The sequence below is a fragment of the Oncorhynchus kisutch genome, linkage group LG14 (genome assembly GCF_002021735.2).
Source record: "Oncorhynchus kisutch isolate 150728-3 linkage group LG14, Okis_V2, whole genome shotgun sequence".
Lineage (NCBI taxonomy): Eukaryota > Metazoa > Chordata > Actinopteri > Salmoniformes > Salmonidae > Oncorhynchus > Oncorhynchus kisutch.
Window position 1 is genome coordinate 2875702 of NC_034187.2, and position 15302 is coordinate 2891003.

General features: G+C 39.6%; 1 protein-coding gene across 1 annotated transcript in view; it reads right to left on the minus strand.

Moving 5' to 3' along the window:
* The window catches only part of slc39a8 (solute carrier family 39 member 8), a 61493-nt gene extending 46848 nt beyond the window's left edge, over window positions 1–14645 (minus strand). The window contains exon 1 of the mRNA XM_031787639.1: window positions 14077–14645. Within this exon, the coding sequence (XP_031643499.1) occupies window positions 14077–14304 (228 nt within the window). The 5' untranslated portion in view covers window positions 14305–14645. The remainder of the gene's footprint in view (window positions 1–14076) is intronic.
* Between the last annotated feature and the right edge of the window lie 657 nt (window positions 14646–15302).

A 15302-nucleotide genomic window follows, 5' to 3' on the forward strand; every position in this document is an offset into this window, starting at 1 on the left:
CAAGTCACACCACTACCTAGTCACACCACTAGTACCAGATAAAACCAAGTCACACCACTAGTACCATATAAAACCTAATCACTACCACTAGTACCATATAAACCAAGTCACACCACTACCAAGTCACACCACTACCAAGTCACACCACTAGTACCAGATAAAACCAAGTCACACCACTAGTACCAGATAAAACCTAGTCACACCACTAGTACCAGATAAAACCTAGTCACACCACTAGTACCATATAAAACCAAGTCACACCACTAGTACCATATAAAAACCTAGTCACACCACTAGTACCATATAAAACCAAGTCACACCACTAGTACCAGATAAAACCAAGTCACACCACTAGTACCAGATAAAACCTAGTCACACCACTAGTACCATATAAAACCTAGTCACACCACTAGTACCAGATAAAACCAAGTCACACCACTAGTACCATATAAAACCAAGTCACACCACTACCTAGTCACACCACTAGTACCAGATAAAACCAAGTCACACCACTAGTACCATATAAAACCAAGTCACACCACTAGTACCATATAAAACCAAGTCACACCACTACCAAGTCACACCACTAGTACCAGATAAAACCAAGTCACACCACTACCAAGTCACACCACCAGTACCATATAAAACCAAGTCACACCACTACCAAGTCACACCACTAGTACCATATAAAACCAAGTCACACCACTACCAAGTCACACCACTAGTACCAGATAAAACCAAGTCACACCACTAGTACCAGATAAAACCAAGTCACACCACTAGTACCAGATAAAACCAAGTCACACCACTAGTACCATATAAAAACCAAGTCACACCACTAGTACCATATAAAACCAAGTCACACCACTAGTACCATATAAAACCAAGTCACACCACTAGTACCATATAATACCAAGTCACACCACTAGTACCATATAAACCAAGTCACACCACTAGTACCATATAATACCAAGTCACACCACTAGTACCAGATAAAACCAAGTCACACCACTACCAAGTCACACCACTAGTACCAGATAAAATCAAGTCACACCACTACCTAGTCACACCACTAGTACCATATAAAACCAAGTCACACCACTATTACCAGATAAAACCAAGTCACACCACTAGTACCAGATAAAACCAAGTCACACCACTAGTACCATATAAAACCAAGTCACACCACTAGTACCATATAAAACCAAGTCACACCACTACCAAGTCACACCACTAGTACCAGATAAAACCAAGTCACACCACTACCTAGTCACACCACTAGTACCAGATAAAACCAAGTCACACCACTAGTACCATATAAAACCAAGTCACACCACTAGTACCATATAAAACCAAGTCACACCACTACCAAGTCACACCACTAGTACCAGATAAAACCAAGTCACACCACTACTAGTCACACCACTAGTACCATATAAAACCAAGTCACACCACTACCTAGTCACACCACTAGTACCAGATAAAACCAAGTCACACCACTACCTAGTCACACCACTAGTACCATATAAACCAAGTCACACCACTAGTACCAGATAAAACCAAGTCACACCACTAGTACCATATAAAACCAAGTCACACCACTACCTAGTCACACCACTAGTACCAGATAAAACCAAGTCACACCACTACCTAGTCACACCACTAGTACCATATAAAACCAAGTCACACCACTAGTACCAGATAAAACCAAGTCACACCACTAGTACCAGATAATACCAAGTCACACCACTACCTAGTCACACCACTAGTACCATATAAAACCAAGTCACACCACTAGTACCATATAAAACCAAGTCACACCACTAGTACCAGATTAAACCAAGTCACACCACTAGTACCATATAAAACCAAGTCACACCACTAGTACCATATAAAACCAAGTCACACCACTAGTACCATATAAAAACCAAGTCACACCACTAGTACCATATAAAACCAAGTCACACCACTAGTACCATATAAACCAAGTCACACCACTACCAAGTCACACCACTAGTACCAGATAAAACCAAGTCACACCACTACCAAGTCACACCACTAGTACCAGATAAAACCAAGTCACACCACTACCTAGTCACACCACTAGTACCAGATAAAACCAAGTCACACCACTAGTACCATATAAAACCTAGTCACACCACTAGTACCAGATAAAACCTAGTCACACCACTAGTACCAGATAAAACCTAGTCACACCACTACCAAGTCACACCACTAGTACCAGATAAAACCAAGTCACACCACTAGTACCATATAAAACCAAGTCACACCACTAGTACCAGATAAAACCAAGTCACACCACTAGTACCATATAAAACCTAGTCACACCACTAGTACCAGATAAAACCTAGTCACACCACTAGTACCATATAAAACCTAGTCACACCACTACCAAGTCACACCACTAGTACCATATAAAACCAAGTCACACCACTAGTACCATATAAAACCAAGTCACACCACTAGTACCAGATAAACCAAGTCACACCACTACCAAGTCACACCACTAGTACCATATAAAACCAAGTCACACCACTAGTACCATATAAAACCAAGTCACACCACTAGTACCATATAAAACCAAGTCACACCACTAGTACCATATAAAACCTAGTCACACCACTAGTACCATATAAAACCAAGTCACACCACTAGTACCATATAAAACCAAGTCACACCACTAGTACCATATAATACCTAGTCACACCACTAGTACCATATAAAACCAAGTCACACCACTAGTACCATATAAAACCAAGTCACACCACTAGTACCATATAATACCTAGTCACACCACTAGTACCATATAAAACCAAGTCACACCACTACCTAGTCACACCACTAGTACCAGATAAAACCAAGTCACACCACTACCTAGTCACACCACTAGTACCAGATAAAACCAAGTCACACCACTAGTACCATATAAAACCTAGTCACACCACTAGTACCATATAAAACCAAGTCACACCACTACCAAGTCACACCACTACCAAGTCACACCACTAGTACCAGATAAAACCAAGTCACACCACTAGTACCAGATAAAACCTAGTCACACCACTAGTACCAGATAAAACCTAGTCACACCACTAGTACCATATAAACCAAGTCACACCACTAGTACCATATAAAACCTAGTCACACCACTAGTACCATATAAAACCAAGTCACACCACTAGTACCAGATAAAACCAAGTCACACCACTAGTACCAGATAAAACCTAGTCACACCACTAGTACCATATAAAACCTAGTCACACCACTAGTACCAGATAAAACCAAGTCACACCACTAGTACCATATAAAACCAAGTCACACCACTACCTAGTCACACCACTAGTACCAGATAAAACCAAGTCACACCACTAGTACCATATAAAACCAAGTCACACCACTAGTACCATATAAAACCAAGTCACACCACTAGTACCATATAAAACCAAGTCACACCACTAGTACCAGATAAAACCAAGTCACACCACTAGTACCATATAAAACCAAGTCACACAAGTAGTACCATATAAAACCTAGTCACACCACTAGTACCATATAAAACCAAGTCACACCACTAGTACCAGATAAAACCTAGTCACACCACTAGTACCATATAATACCTAGTCACACCACTAGTACCAGATAAAACCAAGTCACACCACTACCAAGTCACACCACTAGTACCAGATAAAACCAAGTCACACCACTAGTACCATATAAAACCTAGTCACACCACTAGTACCATATAATACCTAGTCACACCACTAGTACCAGATAAAACCAAGTCACACCACTACCAAGTCACACCACTAGTACCATATAAAACCAAGTCACACCACTACCAAGTCACACCACTAGTACCATATAAAACCAAGTCACACCACTACCAAGTCACACCACTAGTACCATATAAAACCAAGTCACACCACTACCAAGTCACACCACTAGTACCATATAAAACCTAGTCACACCACTACCAAGTCACACCACTAGTACCAGATAAAACCAAGTCACACCACTAGTACCAGATAAAACCAAGTCACACCACTAGTACCATATAAAACCTAGTCACACCACTAGTACCATATAAAACCAAGTCACACCACTAGTACCATATAAAACCAAGTCACACCACTAGTACCATATAATACCTAGTCACACCACTAGTACCATATAAAACCAAGTCACACCACTACCTAGTCACACCACTAGTACCATATAAAACCAAGTCACACCACTAGTACCAGATAATACCAAGTCACACCACTACCTAGTCACACCACTAGTACCATATAAACCAAGTCACACCACTAGTACCATATAAAACCAAGTCACACCACTAGTACCATATAAAACCAAGTCACACCACTAGTACCATATAAAACCAAGTCACACCACTAGTACCATATAAAACCAAGTCACACCACTAGTACCATATAAAACCAAGTCACACCACTAGTACCATATAAAACCAAGTCACACCACTACCAAGTCACACCACTAGGACCAGATAAAACCAAGTCACACCACTACCAAGTCACACCACTAGTACCAGATAAAACCAGTCACACCACTACCTAGTCACACCACTAGTACCAGATAAAACCAAGTCACACCACTAGTACCATATAAAACCTAGTCACACCACTAGTACCAGATAAAACCTAGTCACACCACTAGTACCATATAAAACCTAGTCACACCACTACCAAGTCACACCACTAGTACCAGATAAAACCAAGTCACACCACTAGTACCATATAAAACCAAGTCACACCACTAGTACCAGATAAAACCAAGTCACACCACTAGTACCATATAAAACCTAGTCACACCACTAGTACCAGATAAAACCTAGTCACACCACTAGTACCATATAAAACCTAGTCACACCACTACCAAGTCACACCACTAGTACCATATAAAACCAAGTCACACCACTAGTACCATATAAAACCAAGTCACACCACTAGTACCAGATAAAACCAAGTCACACCACTACCAAGTCACACCACTAGTACCATATAAAACCAAGTCACACCACTAGTACCATATAAAACCAAGTCACACCACTAGTACCAGATAAAACCAAGTCACACCACTACCTAGTCACACCACTAGTACCATATAAAACCAAGTCACACCACTACCTAGTCACACCACTAGTACCAGATAAAACCAAGTCACACCACTAGTACCATATAAAACCTAGTCACACCACTAGTTACCATATAAAACCAAGTCACACCACTAGTACCATATAAAACCAAGTCACACCACTAGTACCATATAATACCTAGTCACACCACTAGTACCATATAAAACCAAGTCACACCACTACCTAGTCACACCACTAGTACCAGATAAAACCAAGTCACACCACTACCTAGTCACACCACTAGTACCAGATAAAACCAAGTCACACCACTAGTTACCATATAAAACCTAGTCACACCACTAGTACCATATAAAACCAAGTCACACCACTACCAAGTCACACCACTACCAAGTCACACCACTAGTACCAGATAAAACCAAGTCACACCACTAGTACCAGATAAAACCTAGTCACACCACTAGTACCAGATAAAACCTAGTCACACCACTAGTACCATATAAAACCAAGTCACACCACTAGTACCATATAAAACCTAGTCACACCACTAGTACCATATAAAACCAAGTCACACCACTAGTACCAGATAAAACCAAGTCACACCACTAGTACCAGATAAACCTAGTCACACCACTAGTACCATATAAAACCTAGTCACACCACTAGTACCAGATAAAACCAAGTCACACCACTAGTACCATATAAAACCAAGTCACACCACTACCTAGTCACACCACTAGTACCAGATAAAACCAAGTCACACCACTAGTACCATATAAAACCAAGTCACACCACTACCTAGTCACACCACTAGTACCAGATAAAACCAAGTCACACCACTAGTACCATATAAAACCAAGTCACACCACTAGTACCATATAAAACCAAGTCACACCACTAGTACCATATAAAACCAAGTCACACCACTAGTACCAGATAAAACCAAGTCACACCACTAGTACCATATAAAACCAAGTCACACCACTAGTACCATATAAAACCTAGTCACACCACTAGTACCATATAAAACCAAGTCACACCACTAGTACCAGATAAACCTAGTCACACCACTAGTACCATATAATACCTAGTCACACCACTAGTACCAGATAAAACCAAGTCACACCACTACCAAGTCACACCACTAGTACCAGATAAAACCAAGTCACACCACTAGTACCATATAAAACCTAGTCACACCACTAGTACCATATAATACCTAGTCACACCACTAGTACCAGATAAAACCAAGTCACACCACTACCAAGTCACACCACTAGTACCATATAAAACCAAGTCACACCACTACCAAGTCACACCACTAGTACCATATAAAACCAAGTCACACCACTACCAAGTCACACCACTAGTACCATATAAAACCAAGTCACACCACTACCAAGTCACACCACTAGTACCATATAAAACCTAGTCACACCACTACCAAGTCACACCACTAGTACCAGATAAAACCAAGTCACACCACTAGTACCAGATAAAACCAAGTCACACCACTAGTACCATATAAAACCTAGTCACACCACTAGTACCATATAAAACCAAGTCACACCACTAGTACCATATAAAACCAAGTCACACCACTAGTACCATATAATACCTAGTCACACCACTAGTACCATATAAAACCAAGTCACACCACTACCTAGTCACACCACTAGTACCATATAAAACCAAGTCACACCACTAGTACCATATAATACCTAGTCACACCACTAGTACCATATAAAACCAAGTCACACCACTACCTAGTCACACCACTAGTACCAGATAAAACCAAGTCACACCACTACCAAGTCACACCACTAGTACCAGATAAAACCTAGTCACACCACTAGTACCATATAATACCTAGTCACACCACTAGTACCAGATAAAACCAAGTCACACCACTACCAAGTCACACCACTAGTACCAGATAAAACCAAGTCACACCACTAGTACCATATAAAACCTAGTCACACCACTAGTACCATATAATACCTAGTCACACCACTAGTACCAGATAAAACCAAGTCACACCACTACCAAGTCACACCACTAGTACCATATAAAACCAAGTCACACCACTACCAAGTCACACCACTAGTACCATATAAAACCAAGTCACACCACTACCAAGTCACACCACTAGTACCATATAAACCAAGTCACACCACTACCAAGTCACACCACTAGTACCATATAAAACCTAGTCACACCACTACCAAGTCACACCACTAGTACCAGATAAAACCAAGTCACACCACTAGTACCATATAAAACCAAGTCACACCACTAGTACCAGATAAAACCAAGTCACACCACTAGTACCAGATAAAACCTAGTCACACCACTAGTACCATATAAAACCTAGTCACACCACTAGTACCAGATAAAACCAAGTCACACCACTAGTACCATATAAAACCAAGTCACACCACTACCTAGTCACACCACTAGTACCAGATAAAACCAAGTCACACCACTAGTACCATATAAAACCAAGTCACACCACTACCTAGTCACACCACTAGTACCAGATAAAACCAAGTCACACCACTAGTACCATATAAAACCAAGTCACACCACTAGTACCATATAAACCAAGTCACACCACTAGTACCATATAAAACCAAGTCACACCACTAGTACCAGATAAAACCAAGTCACACCACTAGTACCATATAAAACCAAGTCACACCACTAGTACCATATAAAACCAAGTCACACCACTAGTACCAGATAAAACCTAGTCACACCACTAGTACCATATAATACCTAGTCACACCACTAGTACCAGATAAAACCAAGTCACACCACTACCAAGTCACACCACTAGTACCAGATAAAACCAAGTCACACCACTAGTACCATATAAAACCTAGTCACACCACTAGTACCATATAATACCTAGTCACACCACTAGTACCAGATAAAACCAAGTCACACCACTACCAAGTCACACCACTAGTACCATATAAAACCAAGTCACACCACTACCAAGTCACACCACTAGTACCATATAAAACCAAGTCACACCACTACCAAGTCACACCACTAGTACCATATAAAACCAAGTCACACCACTACCAAGTCACACCACTAGTACCATATAAAACCTAGTCACACCACTACCAAGTCACACCACTAGTACCAGATAAAACCAAGTCACACCACTAGTACCAGATAAAACCAAGTCACACCACTAGTACCATATAAAACCTAGTCACACCACTAGTACCATATAAAACCAAGTCACACCACTAGTACCATATAAAACCAAGTCACACCACTAGTACCATATAATACCTAGTCACACCACTAGTACCATATAAAACCAAGTCACACCACTACCTAGTCACACCACTAGTACCATATAAAACCAAGTCACACCACTAGTACCATATAATACCTAGTCACACCACTAGTACCATATAAAACCAAGTCACACCACTACCTAGTCACACCACTAGTACCAGATAAAACCAAGTCACACCACTACCAAGTCACACCACTAGTACCAGATAAAACCTAGTCACACCACTAGTACCATATAATACCTAGTCACACCACTAGTACCAGATAAAACCAAGTCACACCACTACCAAGTCACACCACTAGTACCAGATAAAACCAAGTCACACCACTAGTACCATATAAAACCTAGTCACACCACTAGTACCATATAATACCTAGTCACACCACTAGTACCAGATAAAACCAAGTCACACCACTACCAAGTCACACCACTAGTACCATATAAAACCAAGTCACACCACTACCAAGTCACACCACTAGTACCATATAAAACCAAGTCACACCACTACCAAGTCACACCACTAGTACCATATAAAACCAAGTCACACCACTACCAAGTCACACCACTAGTACCATATAAAACCTAGTCACACCACTACCAAGTCACACCACTAGTACCAGATAAAACCAAGTCACACCACTAGTACCAGATAAAACCAAGTCACACCACTAGTACCATATAAAACCTAGTCACACCACTAGTACCATATAAAACCAAGTCACACCACTAGTACCATATAAAACCAAGTCACACCACTAGTACCATATAATACCTAGTCACACCACTAGTACCATATAAAACCAAGTCACACCACTACCTAGTCACACCACTAGTACCAGATAAAACCAAGTCACACCACTACCTAGTCACACCACTAGTACCAGATAAAACCAAGTCACACCACTAGTACCATATAAAACCTAGTCACACCACTAGTACCATATAAAACCAAGTCACACCACTACCAAGTCACACCACTACCAAGTCACACCACTACCAAGTCACACCACTAGTACCAGATAAAACCAAGTCACACCACTAGTACCAGATAAAACCTAGTCACACCACTAGTACCAGATAAAACCTAGTCACACCACTAGTACCATATAAAACCAAGTCACACCACTAGTACCATATAAAACCTAGTCACACCACTAGTACCATATAAAACCAAGTCACACCACTAGTACCAGATAAAACCAAGTCACACCACTAGTACCAGATAAAACCTAGTCACACCACTAGTACCATATAAAACCTAGTCACACCACTAGTACCAGATAAAACCAAGTCACACCACTAGTACCATATAAAACCAAGTCACACCACTACCTAGTCACACCACTAGTACCAGATAAAACCAAGTCACACCACTAGTACCATATAAAACCAAGTCACACCACTACCTAGTCACACCACTAGTACCAGATAAAACCAAGTCACACCACTAGTACCATATAAAACCAAGTCACACCACTAGTACCAGATAAAACCAAGTCACACCACTAGTACCATATAAAACCAAGTCACACCACTAGTACCATATAAAACCTAGTCACACCACTAGTACCAGATAAAACCTAGTCACACCACTAGTACCATATAATACCTAGTCACACCACTAGTACCAGATAAAACCAAGTCACACCACTACCAAGTCACACCACTAGTACCAGATAAAACCAAGTCACACCACTAGTACCAGATAAAACCTAGTCACACCACTAGTACCATATAAAACCTAGTCACACCACTAGTACCAGATAAAACCAAGTCACACCACTAGTACCATATAAAACCAAGTCACACCACTACCTAGTCACACCACTAGTACCAGATAAAACCAAGTCACACCACTAGTACCATATAAAACCAAGTCACACCACTACCTAGTCACACCACTAGTACCAGATAAAACCAAGTCACACCACTAGTACCATATAAAACCAAGTCACACCACTAGTACCAGATAAAACCAAGTCACACCACTAGTACCATATAAAACCAAGTCACACCACTAGTACCATATAAAACCTAGTCACACCACTAGTACCATATAAAACCAAGTCACACCACTAGTACCAGATAAAACCTAGTCACACCACTAGTACCATATAATACCTAGTCACACCACTAGTACCAGATAAAACCAAGTCACACCACTACCAAGTCACACCACTAGTACCAGATAAAACCAAGTCACACCACTAGTACCATATAAAACCTAGTCACACCACTAGTACCATATAATACCTAGTCACACCACTAGTACCAGATAAAACCAAGTCACACCACTACCAAGTCACACCACTAGTACCATATAAAACCAAGTCACACCACTACCAAGTCACACCACTAGTACCATATAAAACCAAGTCACACCACTACCAAGTCACACCACTAGTACCATATAAAACCAAGTCACACCACTACCAAGTCACACCACTAGTACCAGATAAAACCAAGTCACACCACTACCAAGTCACACCACTAGTACCATATAAAACCAAGTCACACCACTACCAAGTCACACCACTAGTACCATATAAAACCAAGTCACACCACTACCAAGTCACACCATTAGTACCATATAAAACCAAGTCACACCACTACCAAGTCACACCACTAGTACCAGATAAAACCAAGTCACACCACTACCAAGTCACACCACTAGTACCAGATAAAACCAAGTCACACCACTAGTACCAGATAAAACCAAGTCACACCACTAGTACCATATAAAACCAAGTCACACCACTACCAAGTCACACCACTAGTACCATATAAAACCAAGTCACACCACTAGTACCAGATAAAACCAAGTCACACCACTAGTACCAGATAAAACCAAGTCACACCACTACCTAGTCACACCACTAGTACCAGATAATACCAAGTCACACCACTAGTACCATATAAAACCAAGTCACACCACTATTTCAATGTAATATATATATGAAATACCAAGGAAAATACTCACAAAATGTAATTATATGGTAACACATTTTAGTCCCAAAGGTAAGTACAAGTAAGGACTAGCGTATTAATGGTAATACAGTCCTGGAAGGCTGTTTCAGAGTAATACCTAAGAAACATCAATGAATATACATGGTCATGTATCATTTATTACCACGTAATTACCCATAACATACCTTGAAGTCATCTTCTCATCTTACCTTTTATATTTGTAGTAACAAGGCTGTAAAATGAGCTGGGTGTCTGTTTCCACATTGATAATAGTGTTGTTATTTGTAAGGTTGCACTGGATTGGATGACTCCTTCCCATAAAGACAACATAAACATGTTTATTTTAGTCCATTCAAACAGACCACATTTCAAAGAAAACAAGCACTCAGATCAGGTGTTGCCAATTAGCCAACACACCTGAACACACTTAACAAGATAGAAGATAGAGGTTTTTTTTTAAGCTGAGAAAGGAATGTACCGTATGCGTTTTTTTTTTAAATAACATTCTTAGAACCTTCTTTGAACGTTACTAAATGTTTTCATGTCGGTTTTTTTTAAGCTGAGAAAGGAATGTACCGTATGCGTTTAAAAAAAAAATAACATTCTTAGAACCTTCTTTGAACGTTACTAAATGTTTTCATGTGTGTTTTTTTTAAGCTGAGAAAGGAATGTACCATATGCGGTTTTTTTTTAAATAACATTCTTAGAACCTTCTTTGAACGTTACTAAATGTTTTCATGTGGGTTTTTTTTAAGCTGAGAAAGGAATGTACCGTATGCGTTTTTTTTTAAATAACATTCTTAGAACCTTCTTTGAACGTTACTAAATGTTTTCATGTGTTTTTTTTTTTTAATGGAACGTTTTCTTAATGTTCTGAGAACATGACCTTAAAACAGAACCAATGAGGAAACCTGTAGGAAATGTTCTGCGGAAGTATTTAAATTCCTACAGAATCAAGTTGTTTCTTAACATTCTCAAATTTGAAAACATTCCCAATGTCAAACCAGTTGGAGAACATTCCTAGAACGTTGCCAAACTTTAAATTAAATGTAACTTTTAGGAAACGTTCTGTTAAAGTAATGAAATACCATGAAAAAAAAAGTTCCTTAAATGTGGTGAGAATGCTCCAAAGGCAAGCAACTATCCTGCATCATTCCCAGAACGCTGTGGGAAAGTTGTATGCAGAACAACCATAGGACAACCACGCTCTGACCAAGCTCTAAGAAACACAGGGTTCTCAGAATGCATACTATGACATGCATCAGCATGCTATTGCAATCTGGTGCCCGACTGCACAGTCGATGATGTGGCACGCAACCATTGGTTGATGCATGCAACGTCCGAGCAGTAGAACGCAACCAATATCTGTGGTGCTGCTCCTTGCAACGTCATCTCGCTGAGTCTACCTTTAAATTCAATTCAATCTCAGTGGGACCCGCAGATTCTGAAACTTGAAAACCCCATTAGAAAAAAAAGCTTGAAAACCCCGTAAATGTTTCACCCACTATTTAGAGTGAAACTAATTGAACATAATGAATTATGTTTCTATTTTTATTTTAGAGTCAAAGATAGCTTATTTTTTCAAACGGGTTTGTTAATTATTTTAGATGACTAAATCGTTTTTTAATTATTTTTTTTTGTTTTAGTTTCAGTGGTTCGAATAGATTAAAATGTTAGCTCCATCTTGGTTGCCCAGTGGATTAATTCCATTGACAGAGAATAGAGGACTATAGGTTCAAATCTCATTGATGCCGTGTCACAATAAAGAAATGTGTGTTTGCATGATTAATGCCTAAGGTAATGAATTTCCAAGTGTCCTATCTGTGCTTGGAATTATAAAAAAAAAAAAAAGTTTACCCAAAAGAAGCTAGCAGTGTTAATAAAAGTCTAATTGAAACATTCAGTGAAAGTTTTAAAGATAATTTCAGTTTTCATAATTTTAATTTTCCTCCCAGGAACACTTTCAAGGAACCAGAGTAAAACGTTCTCAGAACATCCCTGCAACCTACAAATAAATGTTTCCAGAAAGGCATTTTCGCTTCAGTTCTCAGAACATTGGGAAAAAAAGTTCAGTTTTACCGGTCAAGAAATGTATGGCTTCGTTCCCAGAACCAATGGGAAACCAAACATTGTACGTTCCAACAACTTCCAAGGAATCAAATGAGCTAGCTGGGTTACTATTGCATAATAAAAACGTGCTTATCTCATGATTATGACTTACTTTGTCATTATTATGACTTACTATCTCAATAGGCTTCCATAAAAATAAGACCGTTAATTGCATTACATTGTGCTGAGTAAGTAATTATTGAACATTGTATTTTTCAACAGTGGTCTTAAAAAAAAAAAATGATAACCTATTTCAATTTTTTTCTTCTATTGATACCTTCTTGCATTTGCTTATCAGCACCGTAGAAACGGATTAAAATGTCATATCTTTGAATGAGTTATCCACCTTGACATTTTTTGAAACGAAAGGTTTTTATTTTCACGGTTTCCTCATTACCATCGGAAAATGACGTCATCGTTAGGACTCTGCTAGCAGAATAGTAGTGAATAAGAAGATCAATGCAATATTCATGGTGGGGGGGGGGGGGGGACACACTGTTTTGGGAGGAAAGTTGTTAAATGGCCTTAAATATATGGCGCACTGTACCTCAGAATTGATAAGTGGGTTTTCCTCATCCACAATAAAAGCTGGTCTTCTGGTTGATATTAGCAGCAGAAAGTGTTCAAGGTGTGCTGTTGAAATAGAGCCATTTTCACCGTAAAACCGCAATATGTCCTCAAGAAAGCCTTGTCCTTTCTTACTGTCCACTTGTACACAATACGATAATGAAATAAAAAGAAGCGCGCACGTCACTAAAGATCTGAAGTAATACATTATATCTGGCGAGGACTGAACCTGGAGTCGCGCTGGAGAAAGTTTTGATGCGTCGCTTGCTCTAAAGAGAAAACGTGGAAATACTGCATGGAGTTTTCATTGAAATAAATATGCTTACAATCCTACAGAAAAACGGAAGGAACGCTTTTCAGCGAGGCAAAGTGTTCATCGATCCAAAGCTATTTCCTTTAACTTTCCGTTACATGTCATTATAATAAGGACTGCAATGATAAAGACAGGTCCTGTTGCACATTCGACTCCGTTCGCTCTGGGATGTTCACTGAATGAATCCTAGCAGGGCTATGCTATCAGTAGTTGCAGAGATTAGAAAGCGCTCCAGCGGTTCAAAGATCACCTCGGCATGAGCCGGTTGGAAGGCGAATATTGAGGTGACTGTTTCTACGACATTTAGTGGCACAGGGGGGGCTGTTTCAATGGGTTCTTTGTGACTTTTTCACTTGCTTGCCAACGTGTTCACTGAATTACCGTATTACAACATTAAAACGGCGGGTTAAATGGGGATAAATTGAGAGCCCCCTATGAGAAAAATGCACATGTAACAGGGAGTGCCAAATTCCTAATGGTAAAATGGACTGTTGCTTCAATCCGTGTGTTAACATGTGTAGTTTGTGGAGCAGGGACACTGAAGACCTTGTGAAATATAAAGGGAACTTCTTAGGTAATGTTTTCTTACTGCCTCGTTGTGGATAGTGGATATCACTTCATCCAATGACACAGTAACGGTACTAAAAACCTCACCCAGAACATTGGCATTATATTCTAGTCTGAAATAGACTAATCTAGTCTGAAATAGACTAATCTGAAATAGACTAATCTAATCTGAAATAAGACTAATCTAGTCTGAAATAGACTATTCTAGTCTGAAATAGACTAATCAAAACTGAAATAGACTAATCTAATCTGAAATACTAATCTAGTCTGAAATAGACTAATCTAATCTGAAATAGACTAATCTAGTTTGAAATAGACTAATCTAA